General features: G+C 51.4%; 11 protein-coding genes across 11 annotated transcripts; 5 read left to right on the forward strand and 6 right to left on the reverse strand.

The window, feature by feature from the left end:
• Positions 1 to 268: 268 nt before the first annotated feature.
• On the reverse strand, positions 269 to 2,903 carry M421DRAFT_62624 (uncharacterized protein; the record flags this gene model as incomplete). The annotated part of the gene is made up of 4 exons (XM_033595985.1): positions 269 to 1,831; positions 1,880 to 2,065; positions 2,115 to 2,691; positions 2,737 to 2,903. The coding sequence occupies 4 exons, from the start codon at positions 2,901 to 2,903 to the stop codon at positions 269 to 271; spliced, it is 2,493 nt and encodes an 830-aa protein (XP_033449030.1).
• A 2,732-nt stretch (positions 2,904 to 5,635) lies between these two features.
• On the reverse strand, positions 5,636 to 7,071 carry M421DRAFT_154993 (uncharacterized protein). The gene is made up of 3 exons (XM_033587613.1): positions 7,027 to 7,071; positions 6,278 to 6,976; positions 5,636 to 6,227 (listed from the first exon to the last, which is right to left on the reverse strand). Exons 2-3 carry the CDS (start codon positions 6,905 to 6,907, stop codon positions 5,649 to 5,651), a joined length of 1,209 nt encoding a protein of 402 aa, XP_033449031.1. The 5' UTR covers positions 6,908 to 6,976; positions 7,027 to 7,071; the 3' UTR covers positions 5,636 to 5,648.
• Positions 7,072 to 7,470: 399 nt separating this feature from the next.
• M421DRAFT_420676 (acyl-coenzyme A thioesterase 9) lies at positions 7,471 to 9,425 on the forward strand (the record flags this gene model as incomplete). Its single annotated transcript, XM_033592565.1, has 5 exons — positions 7,471 to 7,883; positions 7,937 to 8,185; positions 8,235 to 8,416; positions 8,467 to 8,886; positions 8,937 to 9,425. The coding sequence occupies 5 exons, from the start codon at positions 7,471 to 7,473 to the stop codon at positions 9,083 to 9,085; spliced, it is 1,413 nt and encodes a 470-aa protein (XP_033449032.1). The 3' UTR covers positions 9,086 to 9,425.
• Positions 9,426 to 9,519: 94 nt separating this feature from the next.
• Positions 9,520 to 10,292, reverse strand: M421DRAFT_420678 (uncharacterized protein). Its single transcript, XM_033592566.1, has one exon. It carries the CDS (start codon positions 9,797 to 9,799, stop codon positions 9,575 to 9,577), a length of 225 nt encoding a protein of 74 aa, XP_033449033.1. The 5' UTR covers positions 9,800 to 10,292; the 3' UTR covers positions 9,520 to 9,574.
• Positions 10,293 to 11,574: 1,282 nt separating this feature from the next.
• Positions 11,575 to 13,009, forward strand: M421DRAFT_62595 (MFS general substrate transporter; the record flags this gene model as incomplete). The annotated part of the gene is made up of 2 exons (XM_033595984.1): positions 11,575 to 12,420; positions 12,479 to 13,009. The coding sequence occupies 2 exons, from the start codon at positions 11,575 to 11,577 to the stop codon at positions 13,007 to 13,009; spliced, it is 1,377 nt and encodes a 458-aa protein (XP_033449034.1).
• A 178-nt stretch (positions 13,010 to 13,187) lies between these two features.
• On the reverse strand, positions 13,188 to 13,912 carry M421DRAFT_62333 (uncharacterized protein; the record flags this gene model as incomplete). The annotated part of the gene is made up of 2 exons (XM_033595957.1): positions 13,188 to 13,620; positions 13,671 to 13,912. 2 exons carry the CDS (start codon positions 13,910 to 13,912, stop codon positions 13,188 to 13,190), a joined length of 675 nt encoding a protein of 224 aa, XP_033449035.1.
• Positions 13,913 to 14,436: 524 nt separating this feature from the next.
• Positions 14,437 to 15,856, forward strand: M421DRAFT_101032 (Rh-like protein/ammonium transporter; the record flags this gene model as incomplete). The annotated part of the gene is made up of 4 exons (XM_033586591.1): positions 14,437 to 14,521; positions 14,634 to 14,731; positions 14,867 to 14,983; positions 15,179 to 15,856. The coding sequence occupies 4 exons, from the start codon at positions 14,437 to 14,439 to the stop codon at positions 15,854 to 15,856; spliced, it is 978 nt and encodes a 325-aa protein (XP_033449036.1).
• An 849-nt stretch (positions 15,857 to 16,705) lies between these two features.
• M421DRAFT_62422 (tetrapyrrole biosynthesis, porphobilinogen synthase) lies at positions 16,706 to 17,872 on the forward strand (the record flags this gene model as incomplete). The annotated part of the gene is made up of 2 exons (XM_033595966.1): positions 16,706 to 16,912; positions 16,964 to 17,872. The coding sequence occupies 2 exons, from the start codon at positions 16,706 to 16,708 to the stop codon at positions 17,870 to 17,872; spliced, it is 1,116 nt and encodes a 371-aa protein (XP_033449037.1).
• Positions 17,873 to 18,582: 710 nt separating this feature from the next.
• Positions 18,583 to 19,469, reverse strand: M421DRAFT_101035 (Metallo-hydrolase/oxidoreductase; the record flags this gene model as incomplete). Its single annotated transcript, XM_033586592.1, has 3 exons — positions 18,583 to 18,685; positions 18,728 to 19,050; positions 19,158 to 19,469. 3 exons carry the CDS (start codon positions 19,467 to 19,469, stop codon positions 18,583 to 18,585), a joined length of 738 nt encoding a protein of 245 aa, XP_033449038.1.
• Positions 19,470 to 20,206: 737 nt separating this feature from the next.
• On the forward strand, positions 20,207 to 21,872 carry M421DRAFT_420684 (putative sulfide quinone reductase). The gene has a single exon (XM_033592567.1). It carries the CDS (start codon positions 20,425 to 20,427, stop codon positions 21,745 to 21,747), a length of 1,323 nt encoding a protein of 440 aa, XP_033449039.1. The 5' UTR covers positions 20,207 to 20,424; the 3' UTR covers positions 21,748 to 21,872.
• A 1,749-nt stretch (positions 21,873 to 23,621) lies between these two features.
• On the reverse strand, positions 23,622 to 25,686 carry M421DRAFT_420686 (cytochrome P450). The gene is made up of 5 exons (XM_033592568.1): positions 25,289 to 25,686; positions 24,870 to 25,241; positions 24,526 to 24,821; positions 23,990 to 24,476; positions 23,622 to 23,941 (listed from the first exon to the last, which is right to left on the reverse strand). Exons 1-5 carry the CDS (start codon positions 25,592 to 25,594, stop codon positions 23,840 to 23,842), a joined length of 1,563 nt encoding a protein of 520 aa, XP_033449040.1. The 5' UTR covers positions 25,595 to 25,686; the 3' UTR covers positions 23,622 to 23,839.
• Between the last annotated feature and the right edge of the window lie 2,275 nt (positions 25,687 to 27,961).

Consider the following 27,961-nt stretch of genomic DNA (forward strand, 5'->3'; position numbering starts at 1 on the left):
TTCGGCAGCGCGTCATTTGCCAGGTACCGGTAGCCGGCCGGCGACAGGGGTGTCTGCGTTATCGGACAAGTCATGCATCATGCATTTTTGGTTCATATCTTGCATTTTGGATACACATTATGCGTAAGCAACTATGGTGCCTCGTGTTACACAGCGTTCCATGCTTCCCATGTACTATCCATCTCCCATAGGCGCCGATCCATGCGTGGGTATTCTAACATGCAGAAACGCCGATTATGCTTGTGTGAGGAAAAATTGCTCACTTCCTCTACGTCCTTCCATAGAACAGGTCCTTCGGCAGTGCTCGTGTCGCATGTGGGTCGCGGAACGCGGTCGTGATAGATATCAATCGATCCGCCAATGTCTGCTGCTCTGTATCAGCAACACCAGCCTCGGACTTGACCCCCATGTCGCTGAGCTCCATGGTGGAGCCTTCCTTCTTCGACTCGTCGTGGACGATCTTCTGGGTGGAGGTGACCATAATACTTCCCCAAGGATGAATGCTGCTTGCATCGACGCATGGTGATGATGGGTTCACCAGGCCCTTTTCCGAGCACGAGTCCGGCTGGAGCGTCATTTCAGATGACATCGACCGGTATGGTCGCAGCCTGAAGATCCACTTGTTGCTGCGCTTCTCAGGCTTTTCGGTGAGAGAGGGAGTTTGCACGAGGGTGGCAAACTCCTTGTGGTTGCGGATCGCCAGAATCTGATGGTCTGGAGAGCCGGGATATGACCTGAGGCAAGTCTGGAAGAAGGACATAGGGATGCACTTCAGTGTCGTGCTATGAAGAGACTGAATGTAGATCTCTTTGATACCACAGAAGGCAAATACTGTCGCTGGGCTGCGCTCCTTCTTCCCAACAACACCATGAACAATGTCGAGCTGCTTCGCGGAGAAGATGGCACGATGCAGCGCGGGTTCGGGCGCCTTGTTTAGAAGATCGAGGATCCTGTTGCGGAAGTTTTCCAGGAACGCATCGTCCTTTTTAGTCCCCAGTCCCAATATTTGCCCGGATTTGGCGAGGCAACCGTCGAGCGATAGCCCATTAAAGCTAACCAGGACCTTCAGCTCACCCAGGGAAAGATCGCCATTTGCCAGCTTGACCATAGGCAGCCTGTCTGGGTTCGCTCGCGGTACGACGATATCGAGTCCTCGCATTCCTGGCGCAGGTTGCAGAAGGAAGCATGCAAGATAAGTCCCACTTAGTGGGATCGATGGTTCCCTATCGGTAAAAGTATGCCAACGGTCGACCATGTCGTAGAGGTCGTCGCGGGTGACCTGGAGACTACGGGCCAGATTGTCGCCAACTTGTTCGATGTTCGCAAAGTGATAGCCCAGGTTCTGCAGGCGCTTCACCTCGTTCGCATCAGCCTTCTTGGTCAGAACCAACATTTGCCCTCGACCGAAGAGGATCGGGCTTGCCATGCCGGTCTCAAGGTATCGGTTCGCAACGTCTGTTGCAAGAATTTCCCTCCTGTCGTTAGGGTCCTTGAACACAGCTCTTGCCATCGACATGGAGGTACCTGTGGTCACGACCTCTTCGTATAGGTTGCCGAGGTTCTGGAGGCCAGTATCGAGCGTCTTGGCGATATCGTAGGCAGTGACACAGAACAGTTCCCGGAATGTAGCAGAGTATGTCGAGTCACCCTCCGAGCTGAACGAGCTTCGACTATCTGGCGCTGTCGAGGGTGAAGTCGTCTGCAAATATCCAGTGTTGTGCAGGTGCTCGCGCATCGATGGGATCAGATCAGAGACGCCTCCCCAGTGGCGAGAGACCCGAAAAATCCACTGGAAGACAGGATGCGCAGTGTTGAATTCATCGGCGAAAGTCTATCGAGGTCAGCTACGTTGATGCTTAGTATAAAAGAGCTGTCTCACTCTCTGATGGAACTGGCGAGTGATAGTCTGACAGGGCAGAAGGCCACCTTGACTGACCAAGAGCTTACCACTTTCGTCGAATGTAGCGCAGGCCAGTACGACCTGTTGGGCGCGATCTTTGAGGAGTCGGCGGTGACGCTGCTTCAAGAAGCCAAGCAAGAAGCACACAAAGCAGGCGCTCAAACACTGGTGGAAGTCAGTCAAAGTATGGCGATGTTAAGATGAAGGTTCTTACCAGGCAAAGAGCGATGGTGAGCGTGATGTTGCGTTCTTGACGGGAGCCTTCGTGGTAGCCTCGCACTTCATACCACGTACCAGCAGCACCAGTCCAGTGCATACCAGAAACGGCCAGAGCCAGAAAACAAGCTACCACACAACGCCTGAAAATGTTGTTCAGCCACGATCCGCTCCAATGGAAGAAGAGGCCGAAAGATAGCAGACTTGCGCCCACTGCGATACCCGCAGCACCGAATACATGCGGCCAGTTGAGATGCAGGCGATAGTTCTCAGTGCCGTTATTCCCAAGGTAATGCATCTCAGTGATGGCTGCGCCAGCACAGAAACCACACACGACGAGAGATACGACTCGAATAGCGGCGTGCTTGCTCCGCCTGTAGAAGCGGTCGGCAATCGTCAGCCCAAGGAAGATGACTACGACGGGGATAACGGCGGATAGCGCAGTATATGTAGGGCTATAGTAGAGCTGAATCTCATCCTCACCGTCACCCAAAACAATGGCTCGGTTGCCAACGAAGTGCATGCACCAGATCGCGACTAAGCCGAAGGAGACTGAACAACCTGCGATTTGCACCCTGTCTCTATCAGCAGTGGTTATTATTCATACGATGACAACGTACCATGCTCTCCATCCTGAGCCGGACACTCTTCGATGTAACAGCTCTACCGTTGTGGCGGATCCAATCAAGCTGACTAGGTAGGAACAAAAGATTAGATATGGTGTGAACGAGATGTTTGGCCTGCTCCCGATGGGGTACTTGGCCTCGAGTTCAGGACTTGGGCTCATGATGGACAAACGAGGTGACAGATGTCACCGGTATGTTGTGGTGCCTTGAGGATTTGTCGATGTGGATGCACGGACAGATCCTCTGTGCCTGTGATCTGGAAAGAGTGCGTTCCTTCAAATCTGGGTTGTTTGGTTGTACGATTGTATGGATTCGTATGTGATAGGCGACAATGAGGTAAAGTGGAACGATGCTTTTTAAAAAGTCTTAGCAATCCTTCAACAACAAGCCCAAAGCGAGATGCAGGAGATCGTGGCGCGTGAAGCCTTCTGTCAGGATGCAGGGCGTTTCGTCTTGTACCGACCTGCCAACCCACAGGACCTGCGAGTAAGCGTCAGTCACTTGAGTTAGGCTGGATACTTTAGCCCGGAGTGATCACTGTAACAGCGTTGGCCCCGGAACAGATGAGGAACGCTCAGCTGGGCTGGGCTGAGAAGCCTAAGCCATTACCGCAATCTATTGGAGCCCCGACCCCGAGCGCCACACCAATTGGAATACCGCTGACATAGGTGGAGCCGCGAGAAATGATCGTGAACAAGCGTGATTCGAGTGTTGATAAGGTTGGACCAGTACTCCGCCAAGTCGACATGCAACCTCGACAGCTCGCAGATTGCTGTGTCGTATGCAATTAAGTTATTGGTCTCTAGGCTATGCCGCATCTTCGTGATTGCAGAACATGCTCAACCGTCATCACAGTTGATGCATGAGAACTGCGGTATGGGAAATGGGTGAAGTCTGTTTCCATTCGTGACAGATCCACCCTGGTCATGTCAAAATGGGTGGGTAAGCAGTCCGTAGGCCAACGAACGGCTAGAAGCTAAGATTTGTGGTTCGTCGGCAAAAGGTACCTTGGTACTGCCAGTCAAACGTGGTCGACGAGGATGGCGTATTGCTGAGGGCCACCCCTCCGCGAACAGTGCTGTGCGCTTGACAACAGATCGACCCATCGCATATTTGACCACGTGCTTGGGGAGCTACGACCGAGACTTCGGCATGCAAATTCACTTTCAAGATGTCTCATCTACCCCAGGGCCAAGCTGCGAAAAGATTGTTCGTAAATATTGGCCGCAACACGGCTGCTGTCGTAAATGTTGAGTGGAATCGTCTTGATGGATCTTCAACTACCAACAGCAATTTGCGCTTTCCGCTTGCTCTAATGGCCAACTGGGAATTTATGTGATCAACTTGCGCAATCCGCCATCTCGCGGTGCTTTTCATCGCTGAACTGCTGCCGCGTTTCGAACAAAGGGGTTCAATCGCGCCAGCTTTGATGATCTCGGCCGACGGTCCGTAAACTCGGAGCTTCAACACGTGCTCGCCGCTCCAGGACTGCCTACTGTTTGGTAGTCTGCGCGAGAGTCATGGAGCCTTCGTCGGTCCAACCATGAATGGAAAAAGATGAGACCTGGCTGCTGGATCTGGAATCGCTTAAAACACTGGCCCGTGCTGAGTTGATCTGCGCTAAGCGAGGGAGATGAGATGGCCTTAACGATCCTTCCGGATCATTATTGGCGGGGTACCGCGATTCAATGATTCGCGACGTTCAGCCGAATCTCGTAAATGTTGGTACAATGAGGACTATGAGGTCCGTGTTGTAACATGCTTTCCTCTGGCTGGCGTGCCACGTTCGTGCTCGCTTGTTCCTGTGTCATAAAGCAGTAGCTTCCGTTGGTGTTGAGACTATGAAACAGCTCTCTAGACCGATCCAAGCACAGGTCCTCGCCAAGGATAGGTACCGGATAAACTAGGCCATTAGACGTCAGTCACGTTGTGGAACAGGAAGCTTTGGGCGATTCTCTCGACTGCAGTAGCGTAGCTCAGTTTTCATCCTTCAGGAAGAGCTTAATGATAACCTCGCCGTCATGCAACCCGCCAGGGTGTCGAGACAATGGTGTCAACTTTGGTTGTAACAAGGTAGGCAATGACGCACATACCTTGACACCGTTCTAAGAGGTACTCCAGTTGCATATGCGGTCGCCAGTGTTACATCCACATAGGTATCGCGAGTTTACTAGTAGTGCGCCGTCCTTACTGGTGGTGTGAATTTCAAAGGCTTTCTGAGAGCTCCGGAAGCGTATTGCCGGATCGACAGTTTCGCTACAATGAACGTGCAGGGTGACTTGCAGATCGCGGATCGTCGAGCCGTTTGTGGGTAGGAGCTAGGTATGTCGTTTGAATCAAGGGTGGCGTCCGTTAAAAAACCTCTGGAGGCGTTCGCTCGATTTCCTTCTTTGTACGCAGAGCCCTGTGGAGTTTTGGCAGTGACTTATGCGCATGCATGGTTTTCAGCGGTTTTTCGTTCTGGCAATAGTGTTGAGTGACCGGAGATAGAGTGATGATGCGGTAAGCCAGTCTTGGTTCCTTGACGGTCCGTATGAGCGGGATTCTAGAACGGTGGCTCGAACAAGTCTCATATAGCAAAGTATGCCTTGTCTTGCAGCAGAGCCATCATTCATAATCTGCGTGAAAGCAACAGCGCAGCATGCTTTTCGAACTCCAGTACATCCGCCGCAAGTGCCCGAGCGAACGTCGTACTCCAGCGTCAAGGTCTGCAATAACTAGGATTAATTGTGTTGCGGTCCTCAAATTTCGTCGAGCTGCATGCCTTCAGCAACGACCACGTCGTCGGCCTAGCTGGGCCGAGCGTGGAGCAAAGCTCCGTAACATTGTTTGCGCAATAGCGGAAAGATGGTTCGATTTGTACACAAGATGTGAAGTGTGAGACCCAAGATCCAAAGAGATTGGCGTTACGCGAGTTCGCTCCCACGGAAGGCGACAAAATTTGGATCGTCGAAGCATTCGGCTCCGAGGAGCAGTTCATCATCATCATTCTTCGAGGAGTCTCGGGTGGTTACTGCCCCGAGGAGATGCAATTCCGACGGAAGTCCGTCGCAAGTTGCTGTGGCTGCAGGACAACCTTCGATAGCTTGATCAAAGCCAGATGCCCGGCCTCCGTCGGGACCCACTGAACTGGGCCTGGATCTGCGAGTTTCTCCAGTCTCCTGCCACGGCTCCTCTAGCATATCATCGGGAAGAGGTGTGGACTGTGGTTCGGCAGTGATGAAGGATCGCAATGAAGTCGCTGCTTTGCAAGGAGTGTGTTTCTGTAGATGTAGCCAGAGCTGAGGGGCGACGGACGGGACCAGGCGACTCCCGTCCAGGGCATCTGCATGCTCTCGACCGTCTATGTGCTGAAGAGATGGTAGTTGAGCTGCCAATGACGACAATTTCCGTTTCAAGGACACAGATGCGGTGCTCACAGTAGCCTCAGATTGGCGAAGGGATCGGCTGATAGTCGGTAGCAGGTTCGCTCTCTGTGACAAGGACTATTGATTGTAAGCATTTTACGCTTGTACTGGACTTCTTTACTACCCACCGAAAGGTAACTTGGCTTCCATAATGTAGGTGCGATATCTGCGAGACCATATCCGAACGTGTTGGCTTTGATCTTGATTCCAGGTAACATCTTGCTATTGATGCTACTGAGGATGGAAAGCCGTAGTGCTCCATCAATGAGAGTCTGCATGGTTGGAGGCTCGACACCTGTGCCAGAAGCTTGTGTTTCTACCTCGACGTTGCAGGCCTGCATTTTCGGCTGTGATACGTAAATGGCTTCGTAGGGCGGGGTCATTGGGGATGTTGCGGGTCTTTCTGCCAACAGGGCCAGAGATCGCGGTATTTTCGGAGTCGACGGTGAGAGTAAGGGAATCGTAGCATTGGAAGCTAAGGGGAAAGCATCCGTTGGTTCGTGGCAGAGACCATCGGTATCTTGGCTGTTCTTTGATGGTGACATGTTGTTGCTGGTTGTTGATGTCTTTAATCGCTTCGCTGTCGAGGTATTTCTTCTAGGTATTAGCTCCAAGATGTCCATGGACATGACCACTGCGTCGAGCAAGAAGACAGGGACACCCTCTGGTGGTCGTACGTCAGCTGCTGAGCTGTTCGAAAGAACTCGATGATGCTGTCTCGCTGCGAGTGTCGCATTCTCGCTAGAATGATTGATCATCACCCGCAGTATCCCTGGCTCTTGGGCATCGTAAGGTAAAGACGGCTTCAAGTTCAGCTGTACCCACGCCTATTGATCTTGTGAGCTTTAGAAGGCCTATACGCATTGGGAACACTAACCGGTGCATTTAGTATAGCCTCAGAAAGTTGCTGAAGGTGTTCGCCAGCAAGCGGCTGGCCTCTGAAGGTAAGGTCCAGGTCGATGTAGAGTCCATTCCCACGACCCACCCATACTTCACCCGAAGACAAGAGACTGAGAAATGAAGTCGCATCGCCTTGCTCAAGGTTAGTGCATTGCTGCTGTGGTGAGATGGTGATCAAAGTTCGAAGCCAAAGCTCGAAATTAGCAGTCGACGTCGAGAGCACTGCTCGTCCAAGCTCAATCGACTTGCGCATGCTTATAAGCCATCGTGGTACGACGCTAGTCGTTGCAAGGCACTGGTGAGGTGAGGGAGAAATCGTTGTACATCGCTACGTACCTGTCCTGGGGCGCCCAGACACTAATTTGGCAGGGGAGCTCAGACGTTGCTTCCTGCGGAGCTCGAGATCATCAACAACACCGCGATGGGTCCTTCAACGAGGCACGCACTGCAGCGCGCCACCAAGACATTGCGCAGTAAATGCGTTCCTCCACATGCCTCCTTGACCTCTGCGACGCGCAGGAGTCTCACATGCAGCTCAATCAGGCGAACCGATGGTGTGTTCCGTGAGCTCACCAGTATGCGAGTTCGCACGCCCTGGGTGGAGGCGCTCCGTAAGCAGCAGCAGGACGGACAGGAGCCTGGCAAACCATCTGGAAAGTCAGAGGTGCCCAAGGATCGCGATCTAAAGCCCAAGCGTATGAGCGACAGCTATCATTCTGTCGTGCTTCCTTTGGCTAGAGATCCTTGGTTACTTGATACGTACCTGAACTCATCAGGACACATTCGTCTAGGCACCATATTCATGGATCTTGATGCGCTCTCTGGTGTCATTGCGTAAGCCACTGGAGCTGCGTAGAATCCACCATACCCTCTAAACGCTTTTGCAGGTACAAGTACACTGGTGAAGACGTAACGACGGTCACCGCCTCCTGCGACCGAATCACGATTCATCACCCACTGGATGAGATTTGCGATCTCAAGTTGTCTGGTCGTGTCACGTACGCCACCGGTCGAAGCAGTCTGGAGATCACTATGCAGGTTGCAAAGGCTCCAAAGGAAGGCGAAGAGGTCAAGGACGCAGATGTCTTGATCAATTGTACCTTCACGATGGTATCTTTGGATCCGGGAACGAAGAAGTACGAGAACGACATTGCCATCAAGGCTTTCGACTAATCAACGATTTAGACCAGTCAATGTCAATGCGCTAATTGTAGAAAATGAAGAAGAACAGCGGCTGTATGCCCTAGGCGAGCGGAATTCCCAGATCCGCAAGGAGAGACGAAACACATCTCTGATCAAGCATACGCCGAACGATGCCGAGAGCGATCTCATTCACGCATTCTGGCAGAAGCAACTCCAGTACCATGGTCAGTCGTTGTGCGGCTATACCAAGCATTGCTGAACCTGACTTCTACAGACCCTCACGACGAGCTGCGCAAGCCTGACAATCTCCACTTCATGGACGCGACTCGCCTTCAGACCGCTACAATCATGCAACCGCAGTACCGCAATCGACACCACTTCATGATCTTCGGTGGTTTCCTCCTCAAACAGACATTCGAGCTCGCGTTCACAACGGCTGCAGCATTCGCCCACGCTCGACCTACCTTCGTATCTCTCGATCCTTCGACATTCCTCAACCCCGTTCCCGTTGGCAGCATACTATACATGACAGCGCAGGTGGTCTATACAGATCCTCCGCTCATCGGTGCTCCAGAAGAGGAGTTCGACGAGAACAGCGAATACACTAGAGTGCAAATTCGGGTTGACACCAAAGTCAGGGATGTCGAACACGGCCACTCGAAGCCAACAGGCCAATTCAACTACACCTTCAATGGTGGGTGTCTTGATGTGGACGACTTTCGCGATGCGCTAACTTTTTGACAGTACCCAAGAACATCAGGGTGATGCCGAGAACATACCAAGAGTTCATGTACTACCTTGAGGCACGCAGGAGAGCCGAGCAGGTCAGATGTACTTTGGAAGAGGGAGCCAGCATTAGTCCCAAGCGAGCAGCAGAATCTCTTACAGAGTAATGAGCACTCGCACTATTTCAATGTATTTGTATGTCTATTCGTAAACATAGGTGCGACAAAACTCATGTCAGCCTTCCAGAACCAACGCAGGCGAACGAATTCGAGCGCCTACGAACGCCAATACCATACCAGCACCAAATCCAAACATCAGTCAACTCTCTTAACGCCAGAATATATGGAAAAACCGCGGCCACAAGCAAGGAGTGCCCCCAATTCCCGGTTGAGCCGCATGAAACAAGGCGCTCAAATGCCATGCACCCCTGCAACCAACAGTGAGGCTGACATGGCGCTGTAGCGTACCGGTATACGTGATTCGTTGGGGGAAGATGTCGCTCACTCCTGTGCACAGGTCAGCTATCTGCACCTCAAGTACCGGTATTGCTTGACACCGTCTTCTTACTGCTCCTCGCCTCGGAAACCGACCTTAAAACTTACCAGCGAATCAACATCGTCCCTCAAACTATTGTCTCATAACCCGCTACTACCTCTTTACCATTCGTCCAGCTGCAACTCAAGATTCACGTCCTCGGAGCAATCGTCGCAGTAGTAGTTAGAGAAACCGCTGCATTTGACCGTTGGGTTCTTGCACATATCAATGCTCCACGCGTCGTAGGAGTAGCCGGAGAGAAGACGTGAGGCGCAAATTTCGATCGAATTGGCCCAGATGTAATAGCCGTGGTTGCAGTAATACCAGGAATACGTGTAGGAGCACATTTGGGATTGATCCCAGAATTTAGAGCGAATACAGGCTGGGTGGTGAAACTCCGCCCAAGGTCGTCAGCCCGACTTATATCCTTAGCTATTGAGTCACTCAGTCACCTCCTCGGAGGCCGACCTTGCCTTCTGAGGTTTGAATGCAGCCGCGCCGAGGAGGCTCCGTTATCTTCCCCGGATCAGTTGCTCCAAGTGCTGATAAGACGAGAATCGGTCGAACGGCTGGACCCTTTGTCCCTGCATGCATTTTGGACGTTGCGGTGAGAGGAAGCCCTTTCCGAACGCTCAGTCCGTTGCTCTCCAATAACAGCACCCTATCGGTCGATCCTCCTAAGCGTCAACTACGGGTTTTGCGACGTGATCATCTCCATGCCACCCTTCTAGCATCGTGGAGATCTAGCTGAGAACAATCACGCGATTCAGACCTCGGTCAGGCACAGCAGGACCCTGCATGAGATAGCGCAACCCTCCATGCAGGGTTCTGCTTAGCGCGCTACCGCTGTGAAAGGCTGCAAAAGTCGAAGTCTCCGTATCCTCAACTTCGATTATTCTGGCTCGCGCTACACATGAGAGGATATCCTTTGAATTCCTCACTCGCTACCGTCAGCAATTTGCGCGCTGCCCGCGTGTCCCTGCACGTAGCCGAACTCCCGGCAGAATGGAACTCCACCTCGCGAGCTCGGCAAATTAGGTACACACTCCCCGATGCCGATTACACTCCGACATCACACAGAACGCAATGATCGCTCATACGGCGGTGCAAAGAGTCCGAAGGAGTCGGGCAATTCACCCCGCAATGCCGAGGTCATCCAACGGTTTTGTGCGAGTTTCCTGATCGGGTAGGTTGACGTAGAGTTTCCGGAGTGTCTCACGGAGTTTCGGTGGGTGGGAGTCCGATGGCCGAAGTGGGTCGAATTATTTGAAAGCTGTCGAGGTGGACAGTGAAAACCGAGAGAACGCAGGACTCTGGCTGTGTACGGACTGCGTCATGCGATCTGTATTCGTAGACAAGTCCATACCTGACCATTGGCATATATGCGCCCTCGATTTGCAGACACGTCCGCAACATAAAGCAAACTGCGTTTCGGTAGTATCTACATCTTCTAGGGTATCCTGCAGTTCCTCTCAGAAGTACTGCATGTTGGACGCCAAAATAGACACCTCTGGGTTCATAAAAGCCACCTCATCTACTCAGGCCGGACCCATGAGCTGGTGACCCGCAAAATGTTCTTCGGATACCACTGGCCTGAGTAAGGATTCGACGCGTACATCATGCTAGTCTTCAGGGATCATCTCACTGAGCAATGCATATACGCGATCGTTTGGTACAGCAATGCCCAATATAGCCGTATCCCCTGCCATATTGATACTAGAATACACGAGCAATGCTGGAACAAGCTCGGTCAGAGTTGTGGAGGTCTACACTGCTCAACCAGATCACTGGCGGCAGGATAGCTTGTGACATGTCAAGCGGATGGATGATGCTGATGCCGTTCACCTCATGCTCCAAGTATACGTTATTCTATGCGAAGGCTTCTCCAGCTTCGCGATCCAGTCTGGACCATACAGCAGAAATGCAAGACCGGCTAAACTTATCTCCTGGACGATCCACAAATGTTCCCAGTAAGGTCTTTGAAGCAGATCCAGAATCAAGGGCTCCCATTGGCAGAAAGCGCTTTTGCGAAAACCTAACCGGGTCGGTCCTTCCCGGCATCGAGATTTTTCGATTGGCAACACCAACATCGTCCTCACTCAAGGTATCTCGGCCAGCCGCAATGAGCAAGTCCACGATTCCTCTCGTCTACCTGACATCGTTCCTCTTCCTGTTCGGCGAAACACTACAACCCGCCCCGCGCATCTCCATCTACGAATCTATCGTCTGCCAGCAACACTATGGATCACCTAGCCCGCACGACTGCAAGATTGCCCCTGTGCAGCAGGAACTCGCACTTTTAGGAGGCATTGAGAGGCTCTCGATCATCATTCCGAGTATTCTTGCTATCCCGTTCGCAGCGCTGGCGGACCGTTACGGGCATTCGTTGATTTTGGCGGTCGCTATCTTTGGTGTCTTTCTTGAAGACGGCTGGCCATTCCTGGTCTGCTGGTTTCCTGACGTCTTCCCAATCCGTTTGATCTGGCTGCACTTCATGTTTAGCTGTGTTGGTGGCGGTTTCACGGTTGTAGTGACAATGCTACATGTCATCATTGCAGATGTTGTCAGCGCAGAAGACAGAACGAAGATGTTCTTCCGCGCAAGAGCTGCGGGTGTAGCTGCCAGTATTTTGGGCTATGCTGCTAGTGGTCTCCTCATGAGAGTCAGTGCCTTCTTGCCTTGGGCTGTTGGCCTGGTTTGCCTTCTTATTGGAACAATCACGGCAGCGTTGATTCCAAGGATGACGCTGCAAGATCACGATATACTGCTGACTGTGGACAAGCCAGTAAGGAACTGGAGCATTGCGGCTTCACTGGGTGCTTTGAGAAGTATTTCGAAGCTGCTCTTTGGAAATCAACAAGTCCTGGCGATGTTGATATTGACCTTCTTCTGTCAATTGGGCTACGACTCGGTTCCATCGATGCTGGCCATCTACATTTCGAAACGATTTGGCTGGGAGTTCTCAGATGTGAGTGCCGTCTTCGCGCTATTTGTTCGGCACTATCGTGATCACTGACATGACTCAGGCCAGCTTCTTGAGTTCACTCGAGATGGGTATCGAGCTCTTCGCGCTAGTGATCATATTGCCAGCGCTTACTTCAGGCTTACCTTCAGCATTCCAGGGGCTATCAACTTTTGCGAAGGACAAAGTCTTCGCCCAAGCTAGTCTCGTTGCCCTTGCAATAGGCATGTTCTGCCTTGGTCTTGCACCCGTAGTCGTCTTAGCCATCGTTGGCATCGTTGTGCTCGCGCTCGGAACTGGGCAGGACTCCTTGACTCGCTCGATAGCGACCGAGATGGTTCCAGCGAATGAGCTCAGTACCCTTTACTCGGCCATTACAATGTTGAGAGCCATCGGTGGCTCGATCAGTGGACCAATTTATGCCTGGCTATACACTGCGGCACTCAGACATAAAGGCGAAGATTGGCTCGGTCTGCCGTATCTGGTGGCTGGTGTCTTCTTTGTTGTAGCTTTAGCATTGATGACGGTTGTGCGTGATCCCCAGAAGGAGATCAGCGAGGAGGAGACGGAAGAGGGCCGGCCCTTGCTCAATTGAGAAGAGTGCGGAAGACCATAGACATACACAGCTGAACGAAGACTCAGGACGGATCTCGTTCGTACTTGATTGTGAATCTCGATTTTGATTCTCTTGGTTCTACGCTTTTTCTTTCTTCTGCGCTATCCGGTACCTTCATCTTGTTAGCTGCATAGACAACGCCTTCCTTGCGGAAAACTCACAGGAACAACCTTTCTTTCGACCAAATTGGCTTGTCCGGATCATCATCCACCTCTTGCACGTCGAACATCTTCCCCGCAGTCTTCATGAAAGTTAAGTCTGCTCTTCTTCTCCTCTTGAAGCAGAAGTAACACACTGTGTTAGGACCGATAATGTCTTTGAGCGTCTGCTGTAACAAAGGGAATGCAGGTTCGAAGTATACGCAATCAGCCGCGAGGATAACATCAGGGTGTTGGGGTAGGTTCGCTGGTGTAGGCTGGCCCCAGTCGTATATCGATGCAGAGACACGACCTTCGAGATCGTTGAGACCAATGTTCTTCTTCATGAGCTCGAACATCTCGTCTTGATCAGTGATGTGGAGTGTCTCGGTGACGTTGCAGCCGACAGCTACTGCAAGACCGACAAGGCCGCCTCCGGCGCCCAATTCAACACTGCGAGAGTCAGTGTGAGATAGTACTAGAGTCCTCACGTTTAAACCCACATTGTCTTTCCCGCAAGATCATCCTTGTGCTTCCTTAGCATATACTTTCCGAGGACCATTCCCGCTGGCCACAGCTGTCCTCCACAACCATTCGTGAGATCTTCATGGACCTTTAGTGGGGGCGAAAGCACGCTGTCGAAGTCTACTTCCGCTAGACCAGCAGTTTTGAGAGGCGCTGGCGGCACGAAGTCGAGCTGATGAGCACCGAAGATGTCGTTCTCTTCGTCGTCTGAGGCAGTCATGTTATGTAGTGTTGTGGAATTGGAAGGCGTGAGGGACATTTTGTCAGGGTCTAGTTCGGTTTGGCTAGCGCAAGTAGGTGGGGCTAGGTACCTACTCGTACTTCGTACATCTTCAACGTCCTTTGAGCTTCACCTCTTCTTGGTTTCTCTCTTTCTCTTCCAACGTTTCGACTTCAGCGCTCACAATATCAACAAAGACTCAACATCAGCCAAGACACTTACTGTAGACGCCTTAGACGCATCGTATCACGTCAAACGGAGATGCCTCCTTATCTTATCAATGAGCCTCGCTCTGCATCATGCCTCCTCTCCACCAATCTCATCGAGGCTACAGTGCGCATCACGACGCCAGAACTCTGGGCATGCTCTGAAAGAGGAGACTGCCTGTCCTGGATGCGCTCAGCTGGGGGTATCTGGGTCATGTATAAATCTAGCTTGTCTTGCGATTTCTTCACGTCTGTTTACTTGACTTTCGATTATGCGTAGAAGCGGAATCGAGTCTCATTAGTGTATCTAGTTCCACCATGGGTCTTCCTACAGATGTTCTGAAAGCCTGGGAGGCTTGCGATTGCACTGATACACTGTTTGTTCTGGTTTGCTATGTCTTCTGTACGTCCGAGAACCTCGAGCTTCGTGATTATCAGCTTTCAGCCCGTTTGCTTACATCAATCTTGCTATCGATATCACCATCACTGTTGAGACCTTGAACTGACGTATACAGGCTGGGGCATCGTCCCTGCCGTCGAAATCGCCTACTCGGGCTACCCCATACGCTCCAACTCCCTCGCGGCAGTGATACCCTCCATTCTTGCCGTCATCGTCTGCACGATCTAATGGTTCCTCATCGGCTATACCCTGACGTACAGCGAAGGTGGCCCTATTTTTGGCAACTTCACATACGCCCTCCACCGCAACGTGCTGTCTGAACCTGTTGGCACCATCCCGGCGATCTAGTTTAGTTTCTTCCAGCTCGTCTTTCAGGCTGCTGTCTGCGCGATCGCTGTGGGAGGTGCTTGTGAGCGAAGAAAGATCCTGCCGCTGAACCCTTTCATTTTTACGAGGTACCAGACTGTAACTTCATAGATTTGACGCTAACACAAAGCCTAGCTCTGGTCGACTTTTATCTAAAATCCTCTAGCTCATATGGTCTGGGGTGGTGACTTCCTCCAAAACCTCGGCGTCGTTGATTTCGCTGGCGGCGTACCAGTCCACATCAACAGCGGCGCAACCTGTACCGCTATAAGTGTCTACCTTTCGTACCCTTAGTTCCGCTCGAAGAAGTCCTCGACTCGAACTCCTTCCCACCTGGTCATTCACCGCCCAGTCAACTCTCTCTGCCAATCGCTGGCTATGATAAGCATCTGGGGTTCGTGGCTTGCTTCCGACGCCGGAACTACACTCGCGTTCAACTTCGAGTCTGCAATGGCTCTGTGTGTAACAAATCTGTGCGCTGCTAGCGGAGCAGCGACATGGATGCTCTACACTTATGTTGAAGTTGGCCGCTGGAGTCTCGATTCGTGTTTCATGGGCGCCATCTCTGGGCTCATCATGATCACTCTGTCCGCTGGTTTTATCGACGTGCCTTCAGTTATGGGTTTCGGCATTGTTAGTGCGCTGTTCTATCGACAAACTCTGAAGATCAAGTTCAACAACTTTGCGAGACGATGGCGCTGGGTCGACCGTGGCGATACCTTCGCTACACACTGTCTAGGTGGCTTTCTGGCGACCATTGGCACAGGCTGTCTGGCAAGAAAGGAAGTTTCAGGCTACGATGGTGTTACGGAGATTGCTGGAGGCGTCTTCTTCGATGGCAATGTAAGGCAGCTTGGCATCCAGATCATGGAGGCGCTTGTTGGCTTCACATGGTCGTTCGTGGGAAGCTTCACCATCTACGCACTGATTGATTGCGTGCCGGGATTCAAAGTCCTGGCGGAAGATAAGTAAGTATCGAGTGCTGTAGGACGGGACGTAGCTAATCGTAATAGGGATATTATTGCAGGTCGGGACGCAAGCCAGATGGACGAGGAGACTGTGGACAGAGACACAGAAGTACTCGCCATTTGCAGAACCGACTGGTGAATTGCACTTGGATTGAGACGGATGTGTGATGAGCGGGATGGTGACAGAAGTAGAGCTGCTGAGATAGTCTTGATAATGACGTATGCTAGGTCCCATGTTGAAGTCTACATAGCATCGCCACCAAACAAGAGTTCTGTACTGGTCTCAAAGACCTCTGACAAGCTGCGGTACAAAGCACACCCGCAACTGGCTATTGTTTGGCTGCAACTTCGCTCCTGTAGACAAGAGTGGATACCTCAGTCTGCGGCTCATGACGGGATCGTTCCGAATCAGCAATGTTCATCAATCGGAATCATCGCATGCCAGATCTAGCCGAATCCGTAATCCTTAGCTTATCATTGGCTGGAGATGATTCGGCAGTCAGACGGAAGGAGCGATGCGTCAAGTAACACTCCGGGCCTTCCTTCCAGCACGACCAACTTAAACAATCAATTCTGCTCACTTCTCAGCCTTAAGTACCCTGAGTTCTTCGTTCGTCGTTCACTGACCAACTGCCCGTGTTTCTGCAAGGTTTGGCTGAGAATCGACACCTCGGTTGCCGATCCCTGCACGCCACCTGAGCGTCTTCCTACATCAGCTTTTGCGCCCAGAACGCTTTATAACCGACGTTATAAGTTCCGCCCTGCACGTATTCCCGCCGCTTCCTCGCCTTCCGCCGTGCCGTTCCGCTTCACACAACCTCACCCCTACACCTGTACATCACACCGCGCCGCCATGTCGTTCTCGTCGCTCGTCTCAGATATTGCCTATCGCAACCCTACGAGACCAGAGCTCCGCTCAGCGGCCTCCGAGGCGGGGCGCTCATATGCCAGCACAGCTGCCACCAGCGTTAGCATTTCTGGCGACATTAAGAGCCAATTGCACGGAGGATACTCGCACCCCCTCGCACGAGCATGGCAGGCCGAGCGCCAACTCACAAAGGTGCGCTCGGCATTGTTCTAATTCGGCCGCCCGCCCACTGACATGACATAGTCGATGCTCATCTATCCCCTCTTCATTTCAGACCAGCCTGACGAGGAGACACTGATTCCTTCGCTGCCGAATCAGCACCGCCGAGGTCTGAACAAGATCGTTCCTTACCTCAAGCCGCTTGTCGAGAAGGGTCTGAAGTCAGTCATTCTCTTCGGTGTACCGATTGCACCGAACGCAAAGGACGCTCTCGGCAGCAACGCAGACGATCCCAAGGGCCCCGTCATCAAGGCTATCCGCCTCCTCCGCCGCAATTTCCCCGACCTCTTCATCACCGCTGACGTCTGCCTTTGCGAGTACACATCACACGGCCATTGCGGTATCCTGAGAGACGATGGCAGCCTGAACAACCAGCTGTCAGTTGAGCGCATTAGTGATGTCGCTATCTCATACGCATTGGCTGGCGCGCACTGTGTGGCGCCCTCAGACATGAACGACGGCCGCATTCGCGCAATCAAGCTAAAGCTGATCGAGGCTGGGATTGCCCATCAGGTCGTCCTCATGTCATACTCCGCCAAGTTCTCTGGCTGCTTGTACGGCCCCTTCCGCGACGCCGCAGGCTCGTGCCCCTCTTTCGGTGACCGACGATGCTACCAGCTGCCACCGGGCGGTCGTGGTCTTGCTCGCCGTGCAATTACGCGAGACATCAACGAGGGTGCAGACATCATCATGGTTAAGCCGGCGAGCCAATACCTCGATATCATCAGCGACGCGAAGGAGATTGGCAAAGATATGCCAGTTGCAGCATACCAGGTGTCTGGTGAGTACGCCATGATTCACGCAGCGGCGGCGGCAGGCGTTTTCGACCTACGGGCTATGGCGGAGGAGGCCACACAGGGCATTCTGCGAGCAGGTGCCACGATCATTGTCAGCTACTTCACACCTGAATTCTTGGACTGGTTGCAGAACTAAGCGGCTGTTATGCGTTTGGTTTCGGTTCGCTTCGCCTCGTATCAATGTCTTCGACGATACCTTGTTTTTTATGGCATTTTCAAAAGGACGGGTTTGGTGTTAAATATCCACGACTGCTCAATTGACGATCTCGCTTCTTCACCTGCACCGCCAGTTTCGAGCGTACTACGAGACGGCACTACATCTGGATCTCGAAACTCTCAAAAGCCCTGATGTCATTGAGTGTTGACAAGTTGATGTTGACGCCTCCGGCACTAGACTCAAAGATCCCCTATGCTACGAATCCCGATTTAGGTGAGGAGATCTTGGATTGACTTAAGTGTTTTTGCAGCGACCTTGCTGGACACGAGTTGGGTGATTTGGGAGGAAGATCCTGCAAGTGTGGCTTCCTTGGTATAGGGCGGCACTCGGTTCGATGGGACATCTGCGCAATCGTTGTTATTGCCCTCATATTTATCAAATAATGTCAATGGCATGAGACTATACGAGATGTTGGAGGATCACACCAAACGAGACATGGACGTCCAATCCAGAGATGGCGGAGTTCAAGCTAACTAAATCAAATGGATCGGACTGATAGCGACAATCCTCCACGAGAATGAAAGATCCAAACCACACACTCTCGGACACTTAAGCATCGTTCCACACCATTGCCATCTTCTGGTACCAGAATCGCGAACCGACCACGCATGTCGCGGTCCATCTCTCATCTACCAAGTATTCACACCATCTGTCTTAAGTGGTACGCTCAATATCATTCGTCCCCCCTCGTCCACCTTCGGCAGTCTCCTACCCCTGATGTTGATCTGTAAGCTCTGGTGCAACAGACTCGGCGCCCCCAAGACGTCGTCTCACTTCTGCCTCATCTTTACGAACTCGTCCCTTGCTAAACCCATCTTGACATGGCTGTTCTCCCCGTTATGCTGCGACACCGTCATGAATGGCACCGGCGCTCTGACCCCGGACAGGTAGTCATGTCCCACCCAGATCTTCGTGTCGTCAGGTAAGGCGAGCAGTTTCTGAGCAGCCGACCACAGGTCAATGGCGCTGCCGCCGGGGAAGTCGGTACGAGCAGCGCTTATGAAGGGGCGGAAGAGGGAACTGCCCCAGAAGACGTTGGAGCCAATTGAGTAGCCGATGTGGTCGGGCGTATGGCCGGGTAGGTGTATGGCTTGAACCTACATCACACCAACTTGGACCACTTCGTCTTCTTCAAACAGCTTATCGAAAACGGCCTTATACTCCTGCGGAGGCACGCCATATCAGCGACCAAAGAGCTTTGGACCTGGTTAATGCCTTTCCCGATCCCAATCTGAGGTCTCGTGCTGGTCTTGCTTAGCTGTGCTTGGAGATATGATGCAGAGCTGAGATGATCGGCGTGCGCATGGGATTCAAGGATGTATTCTACCTTGTAGTGTTTATCATGGATAACAGAGAGCACAGTGTCGGCAGATTTGGTGCTGATGCTGGAGGTGCAAGGGTCGAAGTCTAGCACAGGATCGATAATGACGGTAGCTCGGCTTGAACGACCCGTAACGGTGTATTGGAAGGTGCCTGTGGTGAGCTCGAAGATGGGTTGGATGATAGGTTCGGACATCGGACTGGATGTTTCCCGGAATTCGAGGCTATGCTGCGTGTTATGGAACCTAGTTTGGATACCGGTGTTCATGTGAGTTGCTTGGAGGCTCCATTGTCTTCGTCTTGAAGAGCATCCTTTTTGATGGAGTTGCGCAGGCTTTAGGTGATGCGCGTGAATGACACTAGAGAAAGTACCTATGTGCTGCAATGTATACTTTGCTGCCGGCTCTGCTGTCCTCGCTGTTACCATTCGTAAAACATGGAGGGTACTTGAGCGTAGGGAATCCATCTCTAACATTGTACAATGTGAAGCCATATTCGGGGCCTGCACACTGTATGACATTCTCCTGTATATATCTTACCGAAGACTCGACGAAGCCAGAGCTCGTTACTGCGTAGCCTCTTCATTCGGCGACCCACATGCAGGTGAACGCCGGTGGTGGCGGCGATCCGTAAGCTGTGCCGCTGCGTAGCAGATACAGGTAGACAGTCAGCTCGTGGGTGTCACCTATACTGATACGTGAATCAAATCTTGCTCAATATCATTACGCTGCCTGCTGCGTCGGCGACGTAGTTTACATACGATTTCGGCGATGTCGCTAGTAGAGACAGTGTTGCGGAACGCACCCTAACTCTATTCTTGCATCTCCATCACCGCCGACGAGCCGACAATATCATGCGAACAACGCCGACGGTCCGAAGTTTCAGGGGTTTATTCTCACGACGAATGATCTTTTGCTTGCGGAGAGAAAGGGCAAAGAATCGAGAGCCAATTGTGACAACGCTAGAGCTGTTAGCGCGTATGGTGTGATTGCGGGTCTCTGGAAATCCTACAGCTCCTCGGGCAACGATTTCTCAGCAAACACATTCAAGGTCTGATCGCGGGTGTGGAGCAGCTCTGAGAGAGGAGAGGAACGAGAGCTATCTTGAAATCCTGGAGTATCGACATTGTGAAATCGTTCTGGAAGACCAATATGATCAGCAGCCGCGTCACGTGCCAGATGGCGCAAAAGGCATCTGCCCGTACATTCGCTACAGTTAACACCGCATCGCACAATCACAAGATCGTTGTAGTCGGCGCTGGTGCAGCTGGTTCTTCGATCTCGCACCAGCTTCTGCGTAACGGGAAGTTCCAGGCCAAAGACATCGCAGTTGTCGACCCAGCCGAGTATCACCACTACCAGCCAGGATGGACACTTGTCGGTGGCGGAGTCAAGAACAAGGAGGACCTCAAGCAGCCTCTTGCACCTATCCTCGATCCTAAGCTGAAGTACTACGCCAGTAACGTTGGCAGCTTCACACCGGATGACAATAGCATCACACTCGGCAATGGCGATAAGTTGAACTACGAGCACCTCATCGTCGTTCCTGGTATCAAGGTCGACACATCCAGCATCACAGGTCTTCCCGAAGCACTTGCCGACTCTTCATCCCATGTCTCGACTGTCTACACCTATGAGACATGTGACAAGGCTGCCCGCAGCATCCAAGCCTTCAAGAAGGGAACAGCAATATTCACACAGCCCGCTGGCGTCATCAAGTGTGCCGGTGCGCCACAGAAAGTTATGTGGCTGGCTTGGGATCGCTGGTCGAGCACCGGACTTTACAAGAAGAACGACCCCAGCTCTGCTATCAACATTTCCTTCGCTACCGGCCTGCCGACTATGTTCGGTGTACCCAAGTACGCTGCAGCCCTCGAGAAGCTGCGTGTCGAGCGCGGTATCGAGGGGCTCTTTGCTCACGACCTTGTTTCCATCGACGGGCAGACTGCTACGTTCAAAACTGCCGCCGGCGAGAAGGTTGAGAAGAAGTTCGATCTGCTGCACGCAGTGCCCAAGATGGGCCCACATGCATTCGTTAAAGAGTCTGCGCTAGCCGACACTGTGGGCTACGTCGATGTCGACAACGCCACTCTCCGCCACAAGAAATTCGCCAACGTCTGGTCTGCTGGTGATGCTTCATCTCTTCCTACTTCTAAGACAGCGGCCGCTATCACCGCACAAGCACCCATTCTTGTCTCGAACATCCTTAAATCACTCGAGAGCAAGCAGCAGGAGCTTAATGCCGACTATGACGGCTACACATCTTGCCCACTTACAACTGGTGAGAAGGAGGTTCTGCTTGCTGAGTTCAAGTACGGCGGTGTACCCAAGGAGACATTTGGCCGTATTCTTGGCCTCGACCAAGGCGTCCCTCGCAGAGCCTTCTACTATCTCAAGAAGGACTTTTTCCCCTGGGTATACAAGAATTATATGGTCAAGGGACAGTGGGGTGGACCCAAGGGTTTCATGAAGTAGGCGTTCTGGCTACCTGGCAGAGAAAGTGAGATGACTTGAATGAAGATAAACAAGCATAAGATACCATGTACGCCATAGAACGTTTACAGTGACAGCAAACCATCATTCGAAAAGTCACATTTCCCAAACTTGCTCACAATCATGTCACTGGAAAAAAGTCAGTACTGAAGCCCTCGAGGTACTCTGTGTTGCGTTTGCTGCTAGTCCATCTAGTCAACGTTGGGATCACACTTCAGGCTGCGCAATGCTTGTTGTGCGTGCTTTCACCTTGAACCGTTTGCCCCGTGCAAACACTCATGGTGACCAGAAGATCTACTGCAGCCTGTTCCCCGACCTTGTTTCCAGCACGCCATACCTCTGACAATTTTCATTGTCTTTAACGTTCACATCAACTTGATCATCATAAAGATTGGGCGCAATCACTCCAATTTTTGTCCCTATGTCCGATCCTCACGCGCGCAGACCTGGTGAGCTACCTCCAACCCCCTCTGGAAATTTCTCTCACCCGAGCCGTCGGCGCGATCCGTCCTTGTCTCCCGAGCACAACCAAGATAGCCCAACCATGGCGCCCAAAGACTCACGGTACATGTTGCCTTTCATGCCATCCCATGCCTTCTTGCGCAGCGCCTCCAAATTATCTCTCCAGAGCGAGCGACAGGCGTATGCAGACTTCGACTTCGGCTGCGAGTCATCAGCCCGCCCGGCAACATCGCACAAAGCGTTTTCAATGTACTCGGTACCTGATCTGAGCGCCACCGCTCTCCCGCCAATGCATCCTCAGCGCGATACACCATCTGTCCCGCAGATACCGCAGAAGTACGGCGGTTCTGCTCCTGTCACCATCAACCCATCCAGTACTCGTCGATACATCAGGAGGCCACCACCAACACCAAACAAGAGCGCAAAAAGCGGCAAGGGTAGCACATGGGGCAGGTGGAAGTTGAAGGTGAAGACGGCCTTCCGTATCGGGCGAAAGAAGCAGTTGCAGATAGGTGGCCCAACCGATTTCGAGCATAAATCGACCCGAGGAAATGGTCAACTGAGGGAACCTATCACTGGTGTGTTCACATTGCCCGCATCAGGAACTCGGGTTCCTGGCGGTGCCGGTGGGACGGGCCTGACGATGAGTAATAGGCTCGATAGTGGTAATCTGGGCAACAGACCGAATACAGACCATATTACGGGAACAGACTCGGCCAGCGCTGGAACAGGAGGAGAGAAGGTACATGGGGGGCTTGGACACCAGGATACTGATGGAACCGCGGCGTCAGATGATGGAGACAGCGACTGGGAGGACGAGGCAACGAGGATACTTCGAGGTTGGGATGAAAATCAAGTTGGAAAGGTTTGATGTGATATTGAAGAATGAGACGAGGCTTGGAGAGGTTTGAGGTGAATATGGGTTCCGATTAATCTGCTCCGTTTGCCGCCGCTTTTCATGTGGGCCTTCCTATGCCCATATTTTTAGGGGCCGCTCGCAATCACCCCGTCAGAGCGCATATACGATCTTGTACCTACTGATCTTGCCGTCTCTGTACTCTTGAAATCCCTCAGGTACCTTCTCCAAACCCTTCAATACCTTTGGTTGATTTGGTTTGATGGTACCGTCTTCGAGCCATTGCGGCAAGTTCTCAAATAGCTCTGCCGACAACCTGTGGTCATGCTCGTTTGCTGTCCACTTGAAATCTTTGTATTGGTGGTATTTCAAGAATGCTGTCCATACCAGCACATCAGTAACCTTTGCTTGGCGTGACACACCCTCCGTATTCGGGTGTAATTTACAAACTCAGCGATGTTTAGAGGGATTTTGGAGTCAGTGCGTAGAGTGTGAGGAAGGAACGCCCGGCGGGGCTCAGCATATTTTATCTAGTGACGTCATGTACGCAATCGCAAGTTTAATTGAATTACTGCTGCAATCTTAGAGGTGCTACCGAATACACATATGGAGGTGGTTTGAAGGACACTGGGCTGCAATTGAGCGCATGGCTCCTGTTCCCAGCGCTGCACGGTCAGGGGAATGGACGAAGTGGGTCCCTTGCAGTTGACGCGTCGCGTGCCCTCTCTATACCAATCTCCTCCTCACCCGCACCACTTATAATCGACCTTTCGAACGAAGCTTTACGTAGAAATCGCTTTGCTTGACAAACCAGGCGTTATGAAGCGTCCATTCCTTGTCTGGGAACGCTAATTTGATCTGTTGCATTGTCAGCCAATCCCTTACAAACCACAAGAGCCTACCCACATCAAAGCTGCGCAACACCGCAGGAACCAGCTTGTACATCTCCAGATAGCTGACATTCTTTCCAATACATGTGCGCGAACCGGCTCCAAAGGCGAACATGCTGTTCTTCATCTCGGCCTTCTTTGCCTCACTGGCTTCGAGCCATCTCTCCGGTCTCCACTTGTCCGCATCTTGACCCCAGAGGTCCTTGTCGAGGTGCAAAGTCCATGCGCTGCAGCCGATGTTGGTACCACCTGGCACGAAGACATCGCTAAGTTGAACACCTCCGGCAGGCACTAGCCTTTCCAAGGGCAGACCTGCAGCAGGGTGTGTTCTCAGCGATTCATTGATGACAGCGCCTAGATACGGCAGCTCTCGCACATCGCTCCACGCCACTAGTGGGTTCCCGCGCTCGAATGTTCCGGTTGCTTCAAGCTCTTCAAATTCTGCGCACAGCTTAGCAAGCTTATCTGGGTTTCGAATCAGGTTATAGAAGATCGCTCGGAGCCTCACGAGCAGTCAGCGAGATTTTCCATCAATCGTAGCAATTGACCTACGAGATGGCGGTCGTGTCAGAGCCAGCAAACATGTTCGCTACAGTGAGCGCAAGTACACGCTCTTCGCTCATGAACTCTGGATCTTTCCGGTGCGCTTCCCGGAATCTGGAGAGAAAGTCGCGACGTGACTGCGTCCCGACGACTACTTCCTTTTCAGATCCTTTCACTTTACTTTCCTCGATTCGTCTGCTAGCGAAAACAGCGACTGGTGTACTTGGTATGAAGCCTCGAGCACTCAGCCATCGACGAACGGGATTCTTCAGAAACAGTCGATCAAGGATCGGGACCTGGCCAATCTAAAGCATCGGTCAGCAGATATTCCTGCTGGTTCACCCTGTACTGACCACTGCAGCATAACTCAAGAGCCACTCGAGACTCGATATGATGTTTTCGACATCTTGCCCCCGATCTAAGAAGCCCATTCGCTTGGAGTAAGTCAACTCGCAGATGACATCAAATGCGTAGTACTGAAGCCATGCGCCCAGATCGACAGTCCCAGACTCATCGTCTTTGTCGGCGTACCGCTGCTTCAGCTGTTTCAGGAACTCAGCCGTTGTGGAGTCGACCAAAGGTTCGAACTGGACCAAGGATGTCATTGCATAGGCGTTGCTAACAGAGCGTCGCAGCTTCGAGTGGAACGCCTCGTCAGTCGAAGTGAACAAGGTTTTCAGGGGAACTCCCTTCGCCAACGTCTGCTGCACAGTATAGAAGTCGGACTGCATACCCGGTCAGCCAAAAACCATGGCCGATGGTGTGTACGGACCTTCACAAACCCAGCATTGAGCGCGTAGATCTTCTTCGCCGCCTTGTTGCTCGAGCAAAGTATCGTTCGAGGTCCGATCCGCACATAATCGCCATATTGCTCATGCAACTTGATGTGCCAACGCTCCGGTCGGTAGCCCCTTACCACAGTAAGACGATAGAAGTCTGTGAGGGTTGCAAGTAATGGCCCCGGTACGTGGTTCAGCCCGGTCCCGTATCTGTTATACAATAGCCGAGCGATCAGCGCAACGACACTAAGCGCAACGATGGAAATGGGTGAAAGCTGAGCCAGGAGGTATTCAATCATTGCTGATACATACGCAAACCTCACGGAAGCCTGGAAACGCAGCCATGTACGACTTACTAGTGCCTACAGATATATGAGTGAACACAATGCGCTGTTGCGCGGTCGTTCGTTGCGGTTCCGGCCCGCTGAGGGGTTTCCATGGCAAGCCCCGACAATTCCGCTGCCGGCACCAATTCGCGGGTCCTCCCCGCCTTCGCCAGAGCCTGTGTTTCAACCAACCACGTGCACGGCAAGAGTACCGACTAGCTCTTGTCCAATCCAGGACTCAGCGTTCCGCAGTCTCTCTACCGTGTCCGTGCACCCAACGATCGGAGTCAACCAACGATCGTTCCGAGCCTGTACGGCCATCACAAAACTGAGGCTGTAGAGCCACCTACAATAGTTATTATCGTGAGATATTTTGATAGAGCATTCTATAGACCTATGCGACAAAGTTCCTAATACAAAGTCACTAGTATTTTGTGGCAGTGCGGCCACTCTAGGTGATAATAGTTGGGCATGGCAGAGGAGGTGTCGCAGGCTTAGGATAACTACAAGCACCTACAGCACAACGCAGAGGCTTCTGTTTAACTGCAGAAGCTTTTAAGGATGTATAATTGCCTCTTTAAGATAATTTAAGAGCTTTTTTAGCGTTGCGAGCTTCCTTATCCTTACGTCTCTGCTCTTTGCAAGCATTAATAGCTGCTTACTCCTTTGCCTTAGCCTAGTCTCTTGCTTTTTTCTTCTCTGCCTGCTGCTCACGCTTTTCTCTTGCTATCTTCTTATTGTAGATTTTATTAGCAGCAGCTTGCTCCTTTGTCTCTGCCTTTTTTTGCTCCTCCTCTTGCCTTTTGTAGTCTGCAACAGCTATGCAAGCGCGCGCCTCCTAGAAGGACTAAGGAGACTATATTATTGCACCTCTATAATACTCTTAGTATTGTTGCAGGTCTAGTTGCCTATTAGGTTGCTTCTTATGCTTCCTGTTTTAGTATAGCTTCTTGCGTAGGCTATCTACTTTAACTTGAAGTAACTCTACTTAAGATAACGTACTCTATCACCAAGCCGGTCATATCACTGAACCAGTCACTTAAAATCCCACCAAAAAACACAGAAACCATACCCCTGCATCTCAATAACTACTTAATAGAATCTTCTAAAAACTTCAGAATAGAGCTACATCTATACTAATAAAACTATTTAAAAGTCTTAGACTAATAACCACTATAGAGAAGAAGATAGCCAGAAGATACCCAAATACAGGAGTAGCTGCAAAACAACATAACAAATATACGACCAAGCACTCTAAGACTTTTAAACAGTCTTATTAGTATAGATGCAGCTCTATTCTAAAGTTTTTAGAAGATTCTATTAAGTAGTTATTAAGATGCAGGGGTATAGTTTCTGTGTTTTTTGGTGGGATTTTAAGTGACCAGTTTGGTGATATGACCGGCTCGGTGATAGAGTACGTTAATAGATAAGTTAGTGGATAGTTTGACCCAGCTTCTGCGCGCCTACACTGTGCGAATCCCTTACCTCTGCCTAAAGTGTAGTGCAAGCCTTAAGCTAATTCTCTGCAGAATAAGCTATAGAACTAGAGGAGACTAATCCTAAGTTGTTAGGGGTGGTGTAGTGGAACCTATTAAGTATAACGTCAGGAATTACAGGCGATATACTAGTAGCTGTGAAGGCCTTTAATATAAGGCTTTCTTTAAATGTGTTCACCTAGGCAGGCCAGAACAGGGCATAGAAGTTACCTTTAGACAGTGGCGCAAGGCCTTAAGATGCCTAAAGGTGGTTATTAAGTTTATAGGTGTAGTTAGAGGAGAGAGGTTTAAAGCAGACTATGTCTAATAGCTGCAGAGTCTAGGTACTGTAAGGAGGTAACACTACTAATATAATCTATTTCTAGTGATAGTAATTAATAAAATCTAGCGTTAGATGACTCCTGTGGCTATCTACAATTAAGAGGTAGTACCTTAACTACGCCTTAGGCTTTAAGTAATAGTTAAACACCTACTTAAGCTAAGCTAGTCTAATATTGTTGTTTGTCTATCCAAAGGGCGATAAGGCAACATAGGTTGAGTGCTTTTCTGCCTGGATTTCTACCACCTAGCGGCTCTGGAGGGTGGAGTTTTTTGACGCAAAGATGATGCCAGGTGGAAGAGCAGTATTATCAGCGCAGATCGCAGCTAGGAGGCTCACCCACTCACGTGAGCCATCTTGACAAGCCTGCCTGACCTCCTTCTTCTTATATTAACGCTTACTGAACCCCTATTTTGTTCTACCCAGCACTCTAATTGTGAAGCCCTTCTTATCTATATTGTAACGTACTCCACAAGCGAGTGGCTCACACAAGCGAGTGGCTCACTTTTGCCAAGACTACACCAA

Source organism: Didymella exigua, assembly GCF_010094145.1.
Source record: "Didymella exigua CBS 183.55 unplaced genomic scaffold M421scaffold_13, whole genome shotgun sequence".
Taxonomy (NCBI): Eukaryota; Fungi; Ascomycota; class Dothideomycetes; order Pleosporales; family Didymellaceae; genus Didymella; species Didymella exigua.